This window comes from Solea senegalensis, linkage group LG11 (assembly GCF_019176455.1).
Source record: "Solea senegalensis isolate Sse05_10M linkage group LG11, IFAPA_SoseM_1, whole genome shotgun sequence".
NCBI lineage: Eukaryota > Metazoa > Chordata > Actinopteri > Pleuronectiformes > Soleidae > Solea > Solea senegalensis.
The window spans coordinates 16,485,098-16,510,216 of NC_058031.1; the positions used below are offsets into that span (position 1 = coordinate 16,485,098).

General features: G+C 39.6%; 1 protein-coding gene across 1 annotated transcript in view; it reads right to left on the reverse strand.

The window, feature by feature from the left end:
- Positions 1-25,119, reverse strand: part of nphp4 (nephronophthisis 4) — a 137,825-nt gene that overhangs the window by 69,630 nt on the left and 43,076 nt on the right. Inside the window, exons 8-9 of the mRNA XM_044037700.1 lie at positions 22,753-22,937; positions 19,303-19,438 (exon numbers count right to left, since the gene is read on the reverse strand). Of these exons, the coding sequence (XP_043893635.1) occupies positions 19,303-19,438; positions 22,753-22,937 (321 nt within the window). The remainder of the gene's footprint in view (positions 1-19,302; positions 19,439-22,752; positions 22,938-25,119) is intronic.

Consider the following 25,119-nt stretch of genomic DNA (forward strand, 5'->3'; position numbering starts at 1 on the left):
TTATCTGCAGGCACCTGATAAAACCAAAAAGTCCTCCACTAGGAGCTGGCAGACAGCTAGAAAAAGAGAAAGGAGGACAGCTAGGAAGAGTGACAGTATCTGAGAGGTAAAACTCTCCAACAACAAACAGGTCTGCCAATGCCTTTTAAAATGACAAAATCCAACATTCATAGGACTGAGTGTTCTGATCCGTCACTCAGATGTTTAAGGTTTGGTGTCACAAACACTTTTTTATTTCAAGCTTTTTTCATTTTATTTATCAGGACAGTTACATGATGCGTAAAACAGCAGAGATGCTTGTACCAGACTGTAGCTTAGTGGCTAATTTCCATCTGTAGTCCTAAGGGGGAGGGGTCAAAGTGCAAGATATATATAGTGCAAGTTAATACACCATTCAAATACATTATTTAGACATCAAACCTACAGCATACATACAGCATACGTACTGGCTATGCAATGATTGTTTGGTAGGATTTAATTGGTGAAGGGAGGGGAAAAAGATGAAACATGTAGAGCAAAGAGCAACTGCTGGCAATTAAAGCTGCAGTACGTGACATTTTATTATTTATGTTGTTGATCTCATGATTCTGCCTCAATTTGGTAGTCGTGTACAGAAATATTGTAACTTTACGCTGAATGATTTTATGAAACGTTTTGTGCTGTTTCGATTTATTATTATTATGCATCATGCAAAATGACCTTGCCTTCCAGTTACCTAAGCAGCTAACCCCAAGGTCAAGTGTTGGGATACCTTAATGGAGTTGACATTCTGAACACCATGGCTAATAGAAAACTGCAGCAGGGAGTGAGAGAACTGAAGGTGTCAAGGTTTTGGACTCTCTCTACACACATATATATATATATATATATATATATACATGTATATATATATATATATACATGTATATATATATATACACTGTATGTATATACATGTAAATTGAAGTAGTCTTCCACGTTGCAAGACTAACTTCTGTGTGAAGCCTCGAGATTCACACTGGTGGTCTTTTTACATTCTACAGTCAGCCTTCAGTTTTACAACAGCCACAAATACTGTATTGTAAAGTTGCACGATTGTTGTTTCCTTTGTCAATATTTGGAGCTTTGATCTTGTTTGTTAAAAAAAAGAATTCACCCCCAGTTTAAGCTAAACATTTACAGTGCCCTGCTGGGAACCAAATCCTACCATTAAACAACAGGTATGTACATCTGAGAAGAAAGACCTCTCCAAAGCTTCAGACATTTCAAGCAGCCCCCCCAGATGCAGATCAATATTCCATTCCTCTCAAGAGGGAGTTTGTTTCAGACTATAATTTTATCCCCAAGTAGCACAGACATTAACAGCGATTCCTATGAGCTGTAAATTCACAAATATATGGCAGTCTATATGGCAGTCATAAAACAGACAGACACCCCCCGCACCCCCACCCCTTTGAGGCATTGCCTGTTTTTCCATCTCATGGGGTTTAATTAATAAGATACTTTATATGATACATTAAATCAAACAAGTCTATTTTCAAAGTGATGATTTTGTAAAACTGATCCAACTCCAGTGAAATCATTTTATGGCACAGGGAGTGGTCAGTAAAAACTTTGAGCCAACTGATCTAATATCCCCTTTGTCCTGCTTTGATTTTATTTGAATTCATTTTCTTTATTTGAAGCAGTCACTGGAAAGAGCAAAATGACTGTCTTCTGGCACATGACCCGACACTTGCTTTTTATATAAGAAAAATATTCAGTTGCAGAAATAGTGACTGAGCTGTGAGACAGTCAAGGGACCAGTCAGAGGCCATTTCTACAGGGATGCCAACAGTCTTGGAAAAAGCTTTTATCTGTCCAACACTCAATGCTTATCGCACACTTTCAGTCTTCCAGTCAGGAGGAACGGACTGAGAATACTCAAAACTGCACTGAACTGGATGAAAAAGGAGAAGAAAAGCGGCTGTGAGACACAAATCCACTGAGACTTATCCACATTTAAAAAACATGTAACATAATTAAAAATGTTTAAACAAACAAACAAACGTGTTTTATTATTCAGAATGAAACCATTAATGATTTATCAATGGGCAAAAGGGAGGATCTTTCAAAGTAAATTCTAAAACTTTGAATTCTGACATTAATGATCAGTTAACATTGGGATTAAAAAGAAAGCGCAGCAAAATAATCATTGTTTTTGAGACGCAAAGCTGTTATGGACACGCGTCAATATCAGGACTGTAGTATAGTTTTTTTTCACTACTTTGATGTACAAATGAAGTAAATAAAGAGCTGACAGCTTAGGCTGTGAAACAATAGGTTTGGAAGGACCAGGCAACATATGAGCTTAAGAACTATAATATGTGGTTGTCTTGAATATATGACAGTGAGATTTATGTTACATCACCAAAAGAGTGTAGGTGGTTTGATGACATTGTGGTAAGAAGGAAAAAACCAACCGTAGGAGGTGGTTCGCTGATATATGCATGAGTTAAAGGCTTCCAGCAAGAAGACGGTCGCCGAGAGGGTCAGACACATCGACTCACTCTGGTCACCATAGTAACTCAGGGAGTCTTAATCCATTGCAAAGCCTGCCGGTGACAATGAGAAGACATCAAATCGATGATATTATATTACAGTGGAAGTAAAGTATGACTTCACTTGCACTGTTTTAGGCGAGAAACATTCAAATTAAACAAGGAATTGTTGTCGTTTGAAGGAAAAGTTGCTCCCAGTCACGAGTCATTATGTCTGACTACAGGCAGAATGATCAATGGCTAGTTTTGTGATTATTGTGCTGTTTTGGATGTTAAAGACAACATCTAAAATAAGAGAGAATACATTTAAGTCAGTGGCATTTGTTTCAGTAATGCATTATAGGGGGAAGAAAGTATAAACATTGCCCTGAGGCAACAACAAGGAACAAGAAACTTTTCATAAAGTTGATGAGAAAACGATAAGAGGAGATGCCACTGCACACATAAATGTTCAAACTGACAGAGCAGTTGTGATTAGAAGAATGTATCTACCTTGTTCAGGGGTTTAAAAGATAATGGGTGCAGCATTTTCTTTACGATTGTTTCTGCAAAGATACTATTTTGGCCACTGCCATGGTTGCTGCTGTAACACCCGCATACAGATTAAAGGAGGGTGAGGATGGTGTCTATCTGGGTGAAAGTCTGCTGCGTGGCTAGTGGGAACACACAATGTGCATATGTGTGTGTGTGTGAATGTATTTACTATTGACTATTATGATTGATGTACTGTAGTGTACAGCTTATATGTATTGTAATGTATGTGTTTTATTAGTCATCACTGTTTATGTATTTTATGTGCAATGGTAATAAAAGCCATTTTATTCTAAATGTGTTTTGAACTCTCATTCCTGCTAAAGTCATCGGCTCGCCCCCTAAGGCTACTTGCATACCTCTATTCCGTTGTGATTCAGGGAGTAACATGTTACAATGCTGCACTTTACCTCAATCCCATTCATTCTCTAACCCCAACCCCAGTCTCGACTCGAATTTTGAGAAATCTGCCGTTCTCTGGATGGTGATAGACCAGTGTTCACTAAATGAACACATTCAATTTGCGCGAGCGACTAGGCTACGCCGAGAAAACAATGCCATACATCTGACGACGATAAAAAGACACACTGCTGCTGCATCAAGACACCTCCGACTAGACGAGGGCATATAATGACCTATTCACCAGATGCATCGGGTAAGCTGCTTTTATAAGCCATTTATAAGCCTAGACTCTTTTCCACGTGTATCTCGAACTCTGTTTACCACAGTTGCAGTGGTCGTACCAGTTGGTGGATAAATGCGTGGACATCAAGTTTGGTGAGATTTCATGCATGGCAAGGCCCTCAAAAGGGCGCTGAAACAGTAAGTGATAGAAAAAGAAAAAGACGACAATGATGATGATGATGAAAAACAGAATCATCTCAACAGATACAACAGGGCCTTTGCAGCAGTTAGTGCTCAGCCCCTAAGAAGTCTGTTTCAAACATACAACAGCATGGAAACAAAGATCCCCCGTCTGTAACCTGGAGCTACAAAAGTAACCATCAAAGTTTTGGGGCGAATACTGAGGAGAGGAGGGGGAGGAAAAGAGGCAGAAATTATCAAAAGGTGACAGATGGAGAGCTTTGCACATCAAAGGGCTGAAACTGTATTTCTCAACAGACATGAGGAACTGGAACTGGAAGCAGACACACAACCAGTCCAACTCGCTACCACTCACTAGACAGGCAAAAAAGTTTGAGAAGTGTCTACTTATACATAAAAGTGGAAAAAATATAGGTCCAAATATAAAACAGCACAGTTAGTGAGCAGCTGAAATGAAGCAGTTAGAAGGGACATAGTTTTGAAAGTAAATGTCAAGACACTGAGCAACTCAGGGCTTTCTGGAGTACAGCAGAAATTAATCCTAAATTAGGAGGATGTGAGCATTGATGGGAGACGAAGTCTGACAGTTATTACTATGACTGCAGTCTGTTGGGCTGTTCGTGTCATTATTTCAGCTAAGACCCTGTGACAAGCACCAGCCCACAGCTCCTGCTACTTATGCCCCACAATGAGAAGCCCTGGAGGAAGTGAGGGAACATGCACAGAGATCATTAACTTAAGAGCAGTAAACCACTCCACATTTTCATCTACCTGCACAAGCAGTCTAAATGAGCCCAGCAGGCTGCTGAGCACTACCCAGCTCACTCAGGCCAAATGAGACTTTGAAAGAATTGTGCCCAGTTTCAGATCTAGTCTTCAATGACAGCAAAACTTAAAAGATGTTCATGAAAGACATTTTCATCGTTCAGGCCAATTTACTGCAAATGTGCTCATTTTTATATCTAGAGTTGATGCTCCAGTAAAAAAAAAGGTGCTTGCTGATGATGATTAAACTGCATATGTAGTTAATATATAATTTGTGCTGTAATTCAGGATTTGTGTTGCTTTTTTAGAATAGTCTTAAAACAATATAAAGACATGTTTTAAACCTATACTGACAAATATATGCCTTCCTTTGAAGAAAGTGGCATTAATTACACTACTAACCATTGGAGTAGTATGTTTTTACAAATGTGAAGTTCTTCATCACCCACTCTATTTCTGCCATGCTGCTACACACATCAATTTTTCCAGCCGCCATAAAAGCCGTTATCGTGGCACTTAGCATTAATGTTTGTAATGTGACACCCACTGTCCATCCTGGGAGAAGGATCCTCCCTGAGGTTTCCCTCATTTTTCCCTGTACAAGGGTTGTTGTTGAATTTTTCCTCACTCGATGTGAGGGTCTAAAGACAGAAGGTCTAAGAACAGAGTTTGTTACTACACACTGTAAAGCCCTTCGAGGCAAATGGTGTTTGTAATATTGGGCTGTATAAATAACACTGACTTGACTCAATCCTTACCACTTTGGTCTAGATGGGAATATCTTAACAAATACAGGGATAAATATACTTCTACTACCAATAACTGATCAAAAAAAAAAGGTTTATAGACCCAGGTGAATGTAATTTCTTTGGTGACCCCCCTGATTTTTCCTCTTGTGCCATCAGCCACTTGACATTTTAGTTACACAGTAAAAGGCCATGAAATTGCACGCAGATATCTGCTCCACTCAGGGTGAATTGTAATAACTTTGTGGACCGCTTAACATTTTCTCTAGAGCCATTATAAGGTCAAAGTTTCATTCAGCCCAGTACTTCTGGCTATTAGCAAATACCCACAAAGTTAATGACATCCCCGTTGATCTGAGATGTACAAAGCAACGCTCATTAACACATAAAAACACCTCCTTCACAACATGATCATCATCATGTTTATTTCACTACAAAACATAATTTGTGGGATGAAAAATCTAACTTTGGTCATCATTTATCCAGCAGCTCCTTTGTCTTCGTCTTTACTGCCTTTTACAGTCACTTCAGCATGGGTGATAAATAAAGGCCTGTGATATGTGGTCAAAAAAGGTTATCGCAATAAATAAAATTGATAATTATCGCGATCACAATAAATAAAATTGATAATTATCGCGATAAATGTCAGGTCACTAAAAATAGGATTTGTGAACCTAAATGAAAGTTAATTGAGGTTTAAACTTAAGGTATTACAGTATTTTGCACATTGTAGTAACATTGCACTAAAAAATATATTGAATTGAATAAACAGAATCACCTCAAGATGAAGGTGATAAAGATGAAAAATGATCACTAAAAGAACTACTGAAAATAAATTAGATGCACATCAAAACTTGTACAGCAACACCTCTTCCATAAATATCTTTCAACAGAATATGTCAAGATAATACCTCATCTTCCTTACGTTGTCATATTAATCTTGTGAGGATATTTTCATATTCGCTGCATGAGATGATTCGATGTCAAAGCTTTGTCAAAGGTGAAGTGTGCAGGTATTTTCTGGTGTGCATATTTTGACATTTTGCCAATGGAGGAAGTAGCATCTAGATACTCCATCATGTTTGGCACATATTTTTAAATAAATAAGTAACACATTTTATAGAAACAAGGACATGGAGAAATATATAGTGTAACATTATGGACTAGACGTAAAGTTTATGCATCGCTTCAGCTTTGAAATGAAACCTGTTCATTTGTTTTACTGCATTAAAGTGGATGCTGGAGGGCAAAAGGGGCTAATGACTTTGGGCAAAGGCAGGAGAACAAATACACAAATGTTTCAGTCGAGTTCCTTTGCATGGAAAAAAAGCATTAGCACTAAGCCTGAACTCGGACATTGTTTTTCCTCTGTGCATTTATTTTTGGCACCTAGATCATAACTATCGTGTTGTTGTTTTTTATTGTGGATTGTGATATTTGAACAATGGACAACTGAGACAAAGGCTCCCACAGCTGCCTGAGCTTCAAATAGGTTCAAGTGAAAATTATTCAGACTCTGAGCTGCAGCTCTTTTACACTGAAATGGGGCCTCAGTCTGAGGTGGTCATCCACATGGCAACCATTAGATGTGCAAACATCATTGCCACTGCCTCCCTACAGCTGCCAGGGCAATGCATTCGTCTGGAGAAGGATGGCACTGCTGGCAGGCACTGACAGGGTAAGACTCACTCTGGGCTTATCGTAGGGGGAGATTGATGCACATCTCAGTGGGGGGAGAGCTGACATTCATTTTAATTAGGCAGGTGAAATATTGTCTCTGTGGCATGTAGCCTCCTTCCCCTCAACTTCTCTTCTACTTGCGAGAAAAGAAAAGAGGCCCCCAGGGAAGAATGACCTCAACAATAGACCACAAATCAGCTAAATATATCACTTCTCAATCCTGATGACATTACTGTGATTAAGATGCTTGATTAACATTTCATTAACATTTGTATGACATTTGAAATCCGAACCAAACAGAAAAATATAATTTGGATTTCTTGAAGAAAGAGCACAGTGGCTGCGGGGCACTTTGTGTTCATGTCATGAAACGCACGGAAACAAAAATCAAAAGAGGGGTTCGTAAGTTTCACGAATGGTGTTATTGGGCATTTTAATGAGATTGTGGAGAGCTACACAAGATGCTTTTCATTCTGCAAGCATCATTAAAGAACGCAGAGGAACAAAACAAGTGCAAACACAAACACACACACACACAATCCCCACACAACCACATTCAACCAGCCACTTAAGGGAAGTCACAGGGAAAACACACAACAATCTATATGGCATGCACCTGTCAGTGAGCCAATTAAAATCCAAACAAGAGTCTCTGTGGCACAGAGGAGACACTTTACACCAACACCTTTTATAAACCCAGCCGCTACCCATGTCACCGCTTTCTGCACCACTTACTGTTTATTGTAAATCCTCTGGCAGTGACATCAGAGACAGACGAATAAGTTAGAAAGGGACATTTGCTAGATACCACAGCTCATGAAAGCATGTCTGACAATATAGCGTAAGATTCTTGACCACTGTAACAGCCCATTAGTCAACTGTATGTACTGTATTGATGCTGAAGGACTTGAGTCAAGGATTCCGATTCAAGTTGGTCTATAAAGTCATGAAAGCGGCTATCATTTTCATCCCCTTTGTGTCATCCGTTTGAACTTGGCGAGTTCAAAGGCCTAGAAGGGCATTAGACTGTCTGAAGTAATTACCGTACGCCTAAGATCCATTTGATATTGTTGGGCCCCTCAGAAAAATAAGACGAGCACGACGACTACGATCACAAAGTGTGTGGAAGTGTTTTTGGGTGCAACAGGAATGGGGATAAGCGTGTCCCAAAAATTATTTTAACATCATTTTGGGGAAAAAATGACAGCCCTAGTCCTAAATTTTCAAAATGAGGACACTGGTGTTTTTTTTTTATTATTATAGGGCATATAAATTTGGATTAGGTTGTTGAAATATTGCTATACTAATGCTACTATAATGCTATAGTGTAAACAAACATAACCATTCTTTGTTGGCAGCGCTGCATGCACACAGAGACATGTAGAGGAAATGTTGCTTTAGAGGAAATGGGCTTCTTGCCAAGTTATGTTGTACGTCTGCATTTATCTATACGAAAGCTTAGTAAAGGGCAAAACATTAAGTATGTTTAAAGGTCGTGCATTAATGGCTACACTTCCTCAGACGCTAAGTAATCGACTGTGCCACTCACCAAGCCCAGTCGGGGTTAAAGGTGACAACATGAAAATATGATGTGGGTGACACATTCATTACTGGTTGTACGCTGGCCCAGTTATTCAAGCAGTGAACCTATTTTCGTGCATGGCACATAACAAAACTGAAAACATCCTTTTTCAGCAACACAAGTTTGCTATCAACTTGGGAAAGTTGCCAATTACTGTTTCAAGGACGTGAACCATGTCTGACAGTCTCTCAGAAACATAACAGAGGTCAATTTGAGGATGCAGTAAACAATCTCTTCCCCACATCTCACCATCTCCTCAGTGTCCATCCATCTAACTGCTCAGCTTCCATCCTTTCTGTGGCTGCGACACGCGAGGAGTCGCTCATCCCTCAGTGCTTTGGATGACTAAAAATGCTGTCACGCCTCCTGAGACATTATTTCCTGGCAAAAGGACAACATCATGTGAGTCAGCGCCTTGATTTCCCCTGGACCGTCCCCTTCCATTAGCAATGAGCTAGTGCTTGTCAGCAAAAGACAGTCCTCTCACATTAAACCGTATGCCACTGCATTACATGGCTCAACCGATGAGCAATGCCAAGCGAGAAGAGGTTGAGAAGAGGCAGCGGTGGACATGCACGGATGAGGCGGAGATGTCTCAGATCAAGTTACAGGCAGGATTAAATTGGTGCTGACAGAACACAATTAGGAGAGTCGTTGTTGAATCGCATCAGTTGTCAGTGACCCAAGTGAATAAATCATGTACTGTTCAAGGTGTCCTCAGTGGATAACTGAATGCATGATGGATACAGTTTTATTCACTTACAAAATCGATTATTGTGTCAAGGAGCGGAGTGAGGTGCAATTAAAAAAGGTCAAATCATTCATATCATCAAGTATTTGTATAAACACGTGTGTGTGGCTTCTATGAGAGGCCCGTGAAAAGGGCACGTGTGGGTAAACAAGCAGGAAAAATAAACTTATATGATCATTATACTACTACTTATCTTTTTTGTGTTGGGGGAAGGAAACGTACCCTACACACACACACACACACACACACACACACACAGACAACAAGCACTCAGGTTAACCCTTAGTGCTCATGCGACACAGATCTGTGCCGCAGGTGCACCCACAGCAAATTGCCATGGGAATAATGCACAACTCCTTATATGGGCATCCTGGGGTGTGTTTATAGGTCACATATTCAGGCTTTAAAAAAAATGTGTTTTTTTCCCCAGCTTATGTGTCGTTGAGTCAAAGTTATGATTCATTTTATATTGCACTTTTATTTTTGTTCATAAAAAGGAGCCAAGTGAACTTTGAACTGTGACATATTATTCCCAAATTTCACAAATGAAATCTGATTTTAAACATTTTGAGTAGTTTTTGCTGAGGTGTGTTTATACATATATATATATATATAATATTATATAGTTTTGATTGCCATCAGGTTGTGCTGAAGAAAAGGATATAAGACACTTTATATTGCACATTCTTATACTCTCTGTATACTGTACGTTTAAACATATATGGAAAAAAGCAGCCGAAATACTATGTGTTGTAAGGGTTAAAGAAGGATATAAACCAGGAACCTTAGTGCCACCCTACCATGTTCAATGTTCTTTCATTTACAATCATTTTAATACAATTACAAACAACCGTTTGTAATGTGTACATGTTTTCTCATGTTACTTTTCATACACATTTCCTTCCACAACATGTCACCATGCTGACCTTTGTCATGGGAACATGTGGTTGTATATTAACTGAAGGACTGAAACCCCCGTCACTGATTAATGACCGTCACTGGCACTGAATGTGACCGGCCTTGATTTTTCTTCAATGACTCCTGGGACAAAGTATATCATTTAAATGCAGATTCAAGGCTAAAACTGTCCAGCCAAAGAATATGCATACAAATTATTTTCGCATAAAATGTGCTCATTTTAAAACTCTCTGAAGTTATTGTGAAGACATGCATGAGCTCTTTCAGTGACCATGGCGCTTTTCCGTTGTACAGTTCTAGCACTACTCAGTTCTACTTCGGCTCGTGATTGCCGACTTTCGACAGGGTTGTCATCAAACACATCAGACTCCTTTTTTAAATATTGATTGAATTATTTTAGACATTTCCTTGCTAAATTGTGGAGATTAGCGCTGGATTTTGCTGGATGTTTTTAACGGATTTACAGTTTGGCATTGTTCAGTTTGATTGTTGTTTCCGAAGCCAGAGCAGGTACTAAAAAAAGCACCAGGTACCAGGAACCAGGTACTTTCCCAAATCGAAAAGCTGGAAAAACGAGTAGCCAAACTGTGCTAGACTGTATAATAGAAAAGCAAGGGAGGCAGCAGAGTGCAACGAACTGAGGACTCCTCAGCTTACAACCTCCCCCCCACACCCCACCCCTTTCTCAGGCACATCAATACAGTAGCCTTGACATACCAGAAAAGATGTAAGCATCCTCTCACAATTCTGTCCACTCTTCTGTGCTTCTTTTTAGATGCTTTGTGTAAACGGAGCAGTTTGCGTTGTGTAAACTTTGGTTTGTCTGGTCAGGCTGCTGCAAAACCGTGGCAGGGCAAACTGATGGCCTTCATAAAGCAAGGCCCTTACTTTATTCTAAGGCTACAAAAGCCAAACCATTTTTATTTTAAAGTGAGCATACACTCAAAGATGTTACACGCTGGCCCTTTAAACAAAAGAAGTAGCACATAATGTCACATTGACATGGTATGACCAGAGCATACAAGTGTAGCATGCATGTCATCATCATTAAAAGATCACATGTAAAGCATCAATAGCAGACATTTAAAAAAAGGAATGAATGGCTTATTTTAGACTCACTTCCAAACAGAAATAAAAACGCAATGAGATACAATGAAACTACTTCCACTGTATGAAACCCACGGACTGTCCAGAATAATGAGACACTTATTGTGTAAGGAGAATTGTTGCAGTTGTTGGGCTTTTAAGTTTGAGGTAAGCAAATTAAAACTATGTGCAAATGGAAAGAATGGAATAGAATGGAATGGAAAGAGGAAGAATCTAAATTGTGTCCTGGGCAGTTTACTTCACCACATAAATTATGCTTATCATATCCTACTAACAGCATGCGTCATACTTTGCCACGCCTCCGTGTCAATACAGTACATAAACGAGATTCAATAATAATATGGTGGGAGCTGTAATTAGGGCTGCCATCATCTTAATATTTTGGGGCGTCATAATTACTGAGCAAAGCAGTGAGAAGAGAAACTAATTGCAGTCCTCGAACGTACTTTCTCTCCATTCCACAGTTTCCAGGGGTTCATTATCCATCTATTCTCACTATTGTTCTTCGGAAGGCAGTGGAACGGTGTGGAAACATGGCTGGAGTGGACATGGAAGGATAGAGTCCATCCTGTGTGAGTGCAGACCATTGAGGCATAATCACTGAGAGAGACGCTGGGTAAAGTAATGCAGCTCTTGATGAGCAAGGGAGAGAGAAAAAACATGGAGAAAAAGAGAAAATAAAACAGCTAACTAACAAAAGAAGGAGAGGGGGGGCATTCAGGGAGTGGACAGGGGATCTTTCTGCCAGAAAAGTTGATTATTTGAAGTTCGTTGAACTCGGATTCCTGCTGGGAACAGCCTATCAGACTAATTCCCAATTCCTCTCCTCATCCCCAGCCTCCTTCATTTAAACTGTTATCTCCATCTGTCTGACTTTTGCTAAAGAGCATGAAAAAGTCTGCTCAAAGGCTCTGAGGGAGAGACGGCATGCAGCCGAGAGAGCAACCTAATCATAACCAAAATCAAATGATGTAGAAGAGGACAAATCACGACACTGCATGATTTTCTTTCCTCATGGCCAAAGGCATGAGGAAAAAGCAGTTTTGTAAAAAAAAAAAAAAGAGGCCGTTTTTTGTCCTGTTACAATGAGAGGTAGTCTGGCAACACAGCACAGATGAGACGTGGGCAGCCTCAGTGCACCGAGAGATTGCCTCTGTATTGCAGTGGGAATGTTTTGAGGGAGAAGCAATCTCAACAAAACTGTTTCACTTTCTTCATCCACCTTAGTCGCCTCAGAATACATCAAAAGACATAATTCTATTTAATAAGAGGGAAGAACAACAGTGAGACAGGCTCCTCCTGCTGCTGCTGCTGCTGCACCCATCCACAATCAGACAGCCCCAGAGCAGAAGATGCTCTCTCTCAAGTTGCACTACCCAGCACCATCTAGTGGCAGAGCACAATGTCAGAGGAATGGCAACACTGGAAACGACAGAGAAATGATGGAGAATGAGGTTTCTGCTCTATTATCATCTTCACACACACACACACACACAATAAGAATACATACATAAGGGTGGTGGCAAATTTGTTTGTGATCTGTTTGTGAAGTAAATACTCTTATGTTGTATTATAAGGTATTTTATCATTTCTGTATGACTTTACATGTTCTATTATTCTTTAGTAAACGCAATATGCCACTCGTTTCATTGTATCGTAAGCTTCTACACGTTCAATTTATGTGCGATATGAAACACACAACATGCTGAAAAAAGTATGTATATTTTAACGACATATAAATGTAAAAGTGTAAATGTATATATATACATATATACACTGTAGTATTCTACATTCTACGACTGCACTCAGTGAACTTGGCCGTTAATTAAAAATTTACATGGACTGTACATTGCTGTCACATTTCATCTGTGCACTCATTTCGTTTCACCACATTACCAATTCTGCTGTCATTTCAGACCCTGACATGTCCTGCAGTCGCCTTCATCTTTCACCCCCTGTCTCTTCTCCACCCACCCACTCAACCCTTTCCCCATTCCCTAATCAGCTCTTACTGCACGTTTCCCCATCACAACTGTGCTTTTCACGCCATTGCTGCCCAGGCTTCTCGCCTTGCATGTTCATTTTTACTATAGGGCCGCAACTAGAACGACTACTTTCACGATCAATTAACCCTGTCGATTACGTCCTCGTTTAATGGAAGTGATCGTTCTGGTCCATGAAATGTCAGCAAATGTTGATCAGCGTTTGTCAAAACTGGAAATGATGGCGTTCTCAAATGTCTTGTTTTTGTCCACAAACCAAAATGATTCTGTTTGAATGATTTCTTAGTACTATGGAGCAAAAATTAAACAGAAAAATTTCACATTTAAGAAGAAATGAAAAATGAGAAAACTTAAAAAAAAAAAAAATCATCAAACCGATTATTAAAATAGCTGACAATGAATTTAATAATCAGTTAATCAGGTAACTGTTTCAGACCTAATTTTTACTACATTATTTTCCCGTTACTGACCACTGCCTATGTCCTGACTTCACCTACTCTCTGCCCTTACCCTCTTCTGTCTGCACACAGTTAATCCACATTTACAAGTAACAAAGCCGAGGACACTGCATTGTGGAGTGTATACACAGTGTACAGTAGCTCTTTAATTGAAATCTGTGGGGGAGCTTTTCAATGTATTCTCTACTCTGCTTCTTTTGTGTGTGTGTGTTTATTTCTTTCTAATAGTGATTCATGGTGCAATTCTACTTATTTTTATTTTTTCTTTACTTTGCAGAAACCTCTGCTGCATTTCTATACATTTATTTTGCTGCTGTTGGGGAAGATTTCTTCCCCATCGCCTCAAGTTAATAATAATACTGCTGCGAACAACCATTTTTTGGTTATAAAAAAAATGGTATGTGTATATATGTATATATGTATATATATCAGAATCAGAATCAGAATACTTTTATTATCCCGAAGGAAATTGTTTTGTTACAGTTGCTCCAAACAGCACACAAGTTAAAATTAAAAAAATTAAAAAAAGAAAAAAGAATTAAAGAATTAAGATAATTAAAATAAAGATAAGATAATTAAGTTAAAAATAAGCACAAAGCTCTTGTTTAAACAAGAATAACAAAATGACACAAATGTACAGGATAAAAAATATCCTGTACTTTTGTATATATGTACAGTATATGTATATATATATATATATACACACACACACTGTATATATATATGTATATATATATATATGTATATATACATATATATATAGATTAGAAACTGGACAAAGGTCATAGGCCAAAGCCTCTGCTGCATTTCCAAGAATATCCATCTTCTACCGCTTTATCCTCCACATGAGGTCGTGGGGGGGAGCTGTGCCAATCTCAGCCGACATACGGCGATAGGCGGGGTCACAGGGACACATACTCACACTTCGAGTCAATTTAAAGTGATTTCCAAGAATATAAGGGAGTTAAATGTGAGATAAGAAACATCAATCGACATTGACGATCGATTGATTTATGTTATTCTTCTGCAGGTTCACGTCACAGTGGGACCTACAGGAATCCAGCGTGAACCTCTACATCTTTAGTTCACAGGTGACGTCAAGTGGTGTGAAGTGCTGGTGACAGTGCGCAGCAGCTGCTTGCCCTCAGTATACACCTTAGCTTGACACTGCCATAACACCTCAAAAGTATCATGTCGGAAAGCTGTGACATGCTGCAAGGATACGTTCTCTATCCCATCATCCCGTCACACACACACACACTGTACTTTTGAAGCAGAACGCGCTGACGTTTAAGCCGTCAGCTGATTAGAAACGATGCGGTGGGTGGGTGGTTGGTTGAGATTTAGGGTGTCATGACTGCTGCCGTCTTCGGAAGGCAAGCTCATACGAAACCCACGTCAGTCAACACCCAAGACAGATCTCGCTGTGGGTTAACACTCTCAAATAACACATGCTCACATCAACACACAAACTCCACTCCCACACACAAATACAAATTACTCTCCAACACACTAAATATCTCTCACCTCATCAAACGTTGATGTCAGAGAAGGCGAAGGTGCTGAAGAAGAGTGTGGCAGGAGATCTTTTTTGTCACCCACACGACAGTTTTTGCCTTGCTATTCTGGGATGGCGACAGACATCAGTTTGATGGGCTTGAACAGGTTTATTAGAATTTCTTGGATGAGTTTTCTTTTCTTTTTTTTTCAATAAAACCAAGAATCCCATTGGAAGAACTGGTTTTCTTTGTAAAAATAAAAAATAAAAAAATGACAATGTGTCAAGTTTCTAGAGATCTTGTGTGCACAGTTAACATTTTGGACTGGAGGTGTGATCGGAAAGCTCGAAAAATGCCCAAAATGGGAAGCTTTCTTCCACTGTGGAGAATAAAGATGGATAGAACTTTTTGTTTATAAATCTCCTGTGCAAACTAAAACTTCACTTCTATAACTTCCTCCCCCACAATGACAACCAACCTCTTTCTTCTCACTTCAGAGGTAGCAACTTTGACTTTGAGGGGTGGGTAGCAATATGCTGTTTAACCTGTCGCATTCCGTATGATATTAAACTAGGGGTGGGTCAAAATATCGATTTGGTGATACGCATCATATATCATCTTGTGCAATATGATAAACGATACATCGATATTTGAATTAAAACTTAAGGCACTCTAAAGTAAACAGGCCCTGTTGCTGGACGTCGCTGCTTGATGTCTCCTCACGGTGGCGCTGCTCAAATGAATGAAGGAAATTTAGGGCGGAAGTTACCTATAGCTAAAGAAGAGGGACTTTTCACAGATGTTTTGTCTTCTTAAGTTAGACAGTTATTATCATGTATCGCTACGTGATTGTCCTGCAATGTATGCAATATCACAGAATCGTTGTATCGTGATATTAGTGTACATATATATATATATATATATACACATATATATACACATATATATACATATATATATATATACATACACAAATATCAACAAATGCTGATTAAATATACAATGCTGATTAACACGACTCCCCCTGTGTATGCAACAACACGGTGGATAGGTGATGATGATGAGCTATAAGAGGAGCTGGGATGTGTTTTAATCACTTGAACAAACTTGTTTTTTTATGTGAACAAACATCATGTGTCAACAGGTCGGTTGAGTAGTCACACTCATCCATGATAAAAATGAAAAAAGTGTTAACTAAAGGTACAATACCTCAAATAGTGCTTATGCTGCTTTTAATTGGTGACCTTCTGACCCCCTGCTTGTGCTGAGAACAACATGCACGAACACAGCGTGAGCACAGCCTTGGCATGCATTACTGTAAAGGCTCACACACACACAGACACACACACAGTAATGAGTTACCACAGTTTTTCAGTGATATTCCATTCCATCAGTGATATGACACCGTTTAGTGATGTGGCTTGAATTAGGGAACGACTTCCCTGGGGATGTGTTCACAGTGTCGGCCTACAACACGTGCCACCCGTGGTTCTAGTTAAGTAAGTCACGTGGAAAAAGAGAAAAAAACATGGTGAGACCTAGGGCTGGGTGATATGGCAGGAGATGTTATCACAAAATACTAAATCAATCAATATCTATGAAGTATCATGATAACTGTCAGATAATTAAGGATAGATTTCTTTAAACCTGACTGACAGTTAAAGAAACCACTCACTTAGGGACAGAAAATGACAAACACAGTGAAGTGCTTCACATCTGAGGTAAAATATACAAAAGTATTGTTGATGTTCTATCTCAAAGTGTGTTTGTACAATAGAATATGTTGAAGAAATGTAATGTATCGTGTGAAAAGGACTATCACTGTGATGTTTTTCCAGTTCTGATGAGTCTCGGTCAGTTTTAAAAGATTAGACGCCTAAAAATAACTATTACATGCTGTTCACCATCCTTTATTACAGTAAGCTGCAAAGTGAGGGTAGTGTCAAACGACTCGTGCTAAAAGAGAAATGAGAAATGTTCTAATTGTGTCTGAATCTTTTTACAATTACAGAAAACGAACCAAAAACTGTCAAGACTTTAAAGACCATCTTATTTAGTTGTGTGTCTGGTTGCGTTGACATGTGCTTAAAAATAGACACATTTGAGGAGCTTAGCATAATTTGCAAAAGTAACACAAAATGGATAATTTTCCTTGAAAAAAAGGAAATCATTTCAGGTTTGGTGTTGAATCTCAGGTGTTACATTTGCACCTGACAACACTTTCTCTGGATATCCACTGTGTGCAACAGAGATAGACTGACTTGAGTTTGACTGATTTATGTTAAAAAGAACATTAAGTAGATGTAAGTTCACGGGAATCTACTGAAAACTACGATGATAATCAAGAAAATCTTTTAAGAAGTCAAAACTATAGGCTATTCAATGTATTGTTACTTCCAGGTTGGCTTTAAGGAGGAAACTGGAAGACTACAGGCTTTTTTGATATTTGGTCTATATGAAGATCTAAATTGTGGGTATATCCCAAAAGAATAAAATAAATACGAGACTCACTGTCTAACACAGGAGCTGTAGCTCCACCACACGCACATTTAAGAGAGAGTTTGGAATTTCTGTGAGACAGCTGAGGTCCTGCTGGGGAGGTAGGAACATACGAAGATGTGATTGCCCCAGAAAAATCAACCTCCTTCCAAAACAAGTACGTCTACACAGCTTCTGCATTAGAAAGACAATAGAGCGTGTGGCTGACATCACGCAATCCTGCCGTGCAACAATCTGCCCCCAAAAAATGCAATATTGGCCGGAAGCCATGCTGTTCAAATCCATAGACATTACATAACTGGTTCTTTTCTTAGTACCTGCTCTGGCGAGGATCCAAGCGAGCTGACGTGATACTATGCGTGATGTCGTCAGACTGCCGTCACAGGAAGAGGCATGAGCAAGACGTCTGACAGAAGAATCAAGCTGAACTGTAGGTCGGTTAAAAAGACTTCACGATCCTAAAAACATGGGTTAATCTCCAAAGATGACCAGGGAAATGTCTAAAATCTCATTATTTAAAGAGGAGTCTATCGGAATTGCGAGTGGCATCACAAACCCTGCCGCTGTATTTCAGTCCAGTGACTATGTCAGGCGGTGTCTGCGCTCCGGTCATGGATGAAGTGCTGAACAAATCTTTTCAATTAACTGATTCTAATAATTCCGTTAACTCCACCCACGTTGTGGAGGTACTATATTGCAATAGAGACACAACCTAATCCGCGTCGTGCCGAGGCGAGCTGGGACCATAGGTGGACAAGGGGCTATAGAAGATGTTGATGTCAGCTCTGGCAGTTGACCATATTCACTTTGTAAACAAACTGCATCACGTGACCTCCGGAGCTCAACACTTTAATTGCACATGAGAAATGCACCTGGTGTGTAAAGACCTTCAGTCCCTTGAGATGGAGAAAATGTTGGATAAGACACGCGGCACTACCAATGGACTGAAATTCCCACTGTACAAGCTAATCTGCTATACCTTGCATATGATTTCTGATCATTTCTCAATAGTAATTAAATGAATCACTGGCGCCACTCGTAATGGTGGAATTTCAAAAGAGTAGCTGGAGGTTGGCTCAGGCATAGATGAACCTCCTTGTGACAGATATGTGGATGCACAGGCAAGACAAGAAGCAAATCATCATTGGTTCCTTACTTCTGTCTCACACTTCATCAAGAACAAGAGAGGTGGCGAGAGAAGAAAGGAGGGATGACAACACAATGGCGTGTGTGTGTGCGTGCAATTGTCTGTCACCATCTGTCACTGTGGCGACGCGTCAAGAGTTTTCTAACTTCAGAGTGAGCGGATAAGAGCATTCAAGTTAGAAACTTTGTGATTACCAAGGGGTTACTTTTCAAACTGAGATCTGGGTTTGGATTAACACCTGAAACGGTGGTGTTCATGCGCCTCACACTTACCATAGTCTCTCGTCCAATTGGAGCAGAGAAGACGTATTCCAGCTGGAAGACGACTGCCAGAGCCTGATGATTGGTCAACTTGAGCTCCAGGCTGCTGCGAAGGCTCAGCATGTCAGACGGGGGTGACGCAGCAGAGCTGAGGACAGAGTGAAGGCACTCGTGAGGGGACAAACTACAGGAAATATTTGTGACAAATATTGTGTTTTGACAAATAATAAAGACTGTGTACATACAAAAAATGTTTGTGTCTTTTAAATGTTGAATTAAAAGTAAAAGAAGTCAATGTGATGGGAGTTTTACTCTCGCTTGCTAAATGTTCCCTGGCAAGCTCTGGCCTCCTGTGTGAGCAGTGGAACAGCACACTCGGTATTCGTCATTCACAGTTTGCATACACCATCGGCGGGAGCATACTGCAGAGCGCTGGCATGTCATGAGGTAAGGCCAAGCGCCTTTTCTTTTTTCCGCTTCGTGGACTCTTTAGAGAATAGGACAAGCGAGTGCTTGAGTTTTATTTTCCTCCATCCTTCTCTCCCTCTCTCTCCCTCTCTCTCTCCCTCTCTGCTGTCTGGAAGCTCCAGGCGTAACACAAGTAAAGACAGACTGTCAGCTTTTGCTGGTAGGACCCAACAACAACAAAAAAATCCAAACAACATAATTACTGCCTACACTGCTGCCATCATACTTAACCACTTTTACACAGCATGTTCCTTTGGTAAGAAAACACAAACATGCATGATGATGGTGATGATGATTATTGTTATTCATATAATCCAGTAATTAAATCCAGATTGTTGGTTTACATGTGATTGGGTTGATTACAAATTTGCATTTGCACACTTTTTTTTTCTATCCTAGATACCAATGTAATCATACGCAGTACGTAATCATCATATCAGCTATTCTATCAACTGAAGCAGCAAACACAATACATTTTGATTCAGATAAGACTCTAAATTCCCCTTCCACCGTCTTTGTGTCGTCTGTTGAGTTTGAAAGCACACGTTTTGGAGAAGCGAAAAAGTCTCAAGTCAAAAAGTAAAAAGCCTGTTTCAAGATGCAAATAAAACAGTAAAATACAACACAGGGTGGAATAAAATAGGAAAAGACTAGAGGTCGAGTCGGGAGGTTAAAAACCCCATTTTAACTACAAAATAAACTGAAAATGCAAATAAAACACAACACAGGGTGGAATAAAAAGGAACTAGTTGAAGGCTAGAGTAAAGAGATAAGTTTTAAGTCTTCTTTTAAAGATATCTAGTGAGCTGGCTTCCCTGATATCTAAGGATATGTGTTCCAAAGTTTAGGGGTGTAAGTAACAAAGGCAATAAACCAGCAGTGGACGATCGCAGCATTACGAGCATTTTCAAATCTCTTCATTTCTGTTGATGTAGCAAAGACCATCCCCACATGTATGTGATATACATGCACAGTCACAGCCTCTCCCAATCCTCAAAATAAAGAAAAATAGTGGCATTATACACCTGCACAATGTCACAGAAGAAAGCACTCAACATTTTCAACTGGAAGCAGTTCTGCTCAGTGATTCACTGAGACACCCTGACAACTTATTAATTGAAACTGCTGGCTGTTGATTACTTGTGCCACTCACAGCACATTCTGTTTGTTCACTTGCTACATTTGTCACAGGAAATAATCCAGTGATTTAACATTAAATGCTAAATCAATGGAAATGGCATTTATGACAGCTGGTATACCCAGAGAAGAAATGTATTTCGAAGTATAATGTATCCTAAGTGCTCTGGCTTTTTACAGCCAGTGCTGATTCATTAACAAAACACAGTGAACCGAAAACCGGCATTTGTGGATTCTTCAAATGTAAATAAAATAAAAAGTATTGGTTTCTTTTTATTCTACACAGAAAACAAAAACTATCAATATAGTCAATATAAATCAACATTACCTGGAGCTTATATGGATTCATATGTCTTTGACTGGCTATAAAGAAAGATGGGATGCACTGGACTGTACTGTGAGGCTGTTTTATGGGGTAAAAGCCAGTGTGTTTTGGGATTCGGAGTGAATTATGAGGTGGGGTGTTGGGTTAGGACATATATACGCCCCCACCAGAATAGCATTTCCACTATGAGCAAAGTCAGTGGGTGACTAACAAAGTCATAAAAAAAAGAGACATTTGTTTTTAAATTGAAACGTTATTGCATGTTAACCAGTTGAAGTCATGTTGTAATGCCTATTTATGCTGCAAATTTCACTTTCACTCAGTGGAAGTTGATGGACAGTAGAGCTGCAACTCATTTGGTCCATAAAGTATCAGAAAACCTTAAAAAAAAATGTTGATTGGTGTTAATCATGTCTTGTTTTGTCCACAAACCAAAATGATTACGTTTGAATACTCAGATTTAAGAAGCTTAAACAATCGGAAATCTTGTTTTAATCATTAAAAAAGCTTCAAACCGATAAATCGATTATCAGAGTAGTTTCAGAGTAGTAATCGATTCATTGTTTCAGCTCTAATGGACACATAACCTGCAAGTGTTTAAAACCGTATTTGTATACATATTATAACCAAGATTGGACATGTTCACATTATGTTAGGAATATTCTAGGTAAACAGATTTTTAATTTGAGGGTAAAAGATCTTGGATTGGTAGTCAATATAAAGCAATATAGATTTACTGGAGTGGACATTATGGAGAAAATGACAGTAGAGAATGGGGACCAATCACTCAAACCCTTTCACTCTGAAAGAGTTTGAGCTCTAATTGAAGCAGTTACAGTATGTCTGGCTACATGGCAGACTGCCTCGAGTACAGGTTCACTGCTTCTCTGCAAAGATTCTCCAAGTATCCAAGAGTTTATGTCATCACAGTGAATGTGAAAGCATATGAAAGCATATTTACCAAACCATTATTTTCCTTGTATGAAAGCAGGGAAGTCAAGCAGCACAGTGCAGTCTAAAACAGTAAACGCTGAGCTGGCTTCTGTTTCCACATGCCAGATGGCGATAGGTGTGTTAGCTATGCTATAAGTATCGCGTGAAATCGCACCAGCACGTGCACCGCCGTAATTATTCCGAAATAATGGAGAAAATCAAGGATTTGTTAGTGTTCTTTCTTCTTGACATAGAAATGAATCCCCTCCTTGTTGTAATATGAGATATATTTTAAAATGTGTTTTTCCTATTCCATACTCTTTGTTGCATAATAAAGCAGGAAAGTGTCAGATATCAGACACCAGAGAAAATAAAATTGTATGTCTTTCACTTTTTTGAGAAAAATAAAAAAAGACAGTTTTCACTGTTTTACTTTAGTTTAGTTTTCAATACTTATCCATCAGCAGAAGGAACTGAGTCTAGGGAGGCTGATGGAATACCATGAAAATGCAACCCTGAACATATTTTGTCGGGGATATTTTATCAATGCTTCATCGTGTCTGGTAACCTGCAGTCAAACATGTGTTTCCTCTGCTCACCTGTCCTTGACCAGGGTGATCTGCTTGAACGTGCTGTCCGCTCGCCCTCTGCTCCCTGATGCCAGGGGCTCCAGCACCACCACCTGTGGCTTATCAAGGAAGCACCAGCCATTGTGGACACCGACATGGAGTCTCCTTTCCTGGATGACAACTGTCTTCAGTGTCCCCTCTGGTCCCAGCTGCTTCTGAGAATCAATAAGAAATAAACATGAGTTTCTATACAAATGCATGTCGCACCTGCTCAGGCCCATCCCACACATCTGGCAAGACACATGTACTGTAACAGCAACAGGTTCCAAATATTTCACTTTCAGTTTTCCATCCATCTTCTACCGCTTTATCCTCCACATGAGGGTCGCAGGAGATGCTGGTGCCAATCCCAGCTGACATAGGGCAAAAGGCGGGGTCACACCCTGGACAGGTCATCAATCCATCACAGGGCCATAAAGAGACAAACAACCATCCACTCTCACACTCAAACCTACGGTCAATATAAAGTGTCCAATTTGCCTAATGCCCTGCATTTTTTTGGACCATGGCAGGAAACCGGAGAACCCTCAGCAAAAAAACTAAGCAAACACAGGAAGAACAAGCACACTCCATCCAAGCAGAAAGCCACTTTCAGTTTTATGTTTCTAAAAAATAGGTGTAGACAATCTGATTAAGCCTCTTTAGATTTGGTCCGATCATTCCCATTTCTTCCTCTGTTGGACTTTATATCACCAACGTCTGCCCTCCTAGATTTACCACTTTAATTATACTTCAATAACAGTAAAGCTACAGTGCGTAGCGTTTGGTGATTTTTGTTGCTGCTGTTATTATTATTCTGCGTCTGCTTAGTCTTTGTGAACCGTAAAGATGCAACAGTATCTGTATGCTGCATCCTTCCATGCTCGCAACGTTTTTTAGCCGTAGAATTACCTTTTGAGACTTTAAATGGTTTGTTTTCAGTCATTCTCCAACCTATTTGCAGATGTCTCGCTTTATTAGTGCAAGGTTTTCGTTGCCTCCAACACGAAATCTAAATACAGCTATACTGAGAAACACAGAGAGAGTTGCAAGGCGCTGGTAGGCCTAATTGTCATTGTCTGAACTCATTTGACAGTGGTTAGTTTTACAGACAGTTTAAAAAAAAAAGAAAAGTTGCACAATACAGTTTTAAAATACTAAAAAAGCAAGCCGACGTGTTAATGGCGGCTGCTGTCAGCGCACAAGTGACCAACCGCTGCTCAGTGTGAACTGTAAACTCTCGTGCCCCATGTGTCGAGCCATGCTGAGCTCGCCTCTCATCCCACTCCTTCCCATTTGTTTCACTTCACTCACTCCCCTCGCTTTCCGTCACGTCTCACTCCCACTCTCCTTTTCTTTCCCTCTCAATTCCTTGTCCTTCTCTCCATCTCACCACTTAAAACCTGCTCCATATCCACCCACATCTTCTCAATCAAATTAGCATATCAAATTAGCTTTGGGTTTTTTTCCTTCCTTTCTTTTCTACTTTCCTTTTAAAACAGCAGGAGCTCAGCCTGCCTGGTTACCACACAGCCCACATACACCACTGTTCACTGCTCTTCTCCTCATATTACATCTCTGCACTGACTGACTCCTTGTTTGTCCCCTTGTTATCATTGGTCATTTTCTCACTTACCAGCAACAACAGCCGATAGAGAAGTGGAATATTAGCGTTCTCATCACAACTTCAAATAATTCCTGATATTCATTCCTTCCCTCCTCTCCCTCTGGCCCATGAAACCCTGTTACACCTCATGAGGGATGATGAGATCATTGTCTGTCGTCTTCTGCAGAGTCAATTTTGCAGCGTGAAAGTAACACTAAAAGTGTCACATTAAGATAAAACTGGAATTTGTGTTCAATTAAACACATTTAGTGTGAACATAACATTAACAGAGTTAAATATAAAGAGTTAAACTGACTCTTTTGGAGATACTTTAACACTGTTAGTCTGCTTAGCTGTGTGTAAATATCACATTAGAACAATGCAATGCAACAGCATCTGTATTTCCCACATAATAATTGTAATAATAATAAATGTTAAGAATTTAATTTAATTTAACTCCATAGCTAGAGACGGTGAAGCAACAAACATGCTGAAAAGCTCTGAGGTGTATCAGTATTTACACAGCAACAAGCTCAGTTGTGTTTTGTTCAAAATAGATGGGACACAATCTTATTGATTTAAAGGCAGACGTTGAACCAAGTCATAGCCTTGGTGTCCTCCATCACCAAGCCGGGGTTTTAGTTTCAATTAGCCTCAGTGTTTTGACACTGGACATAACTAACTTACTGCTAACTTACCCGCTTCTGCTCCGGAAGTTCCACCCATAATCATTTCACCAATACTGCCTCCAG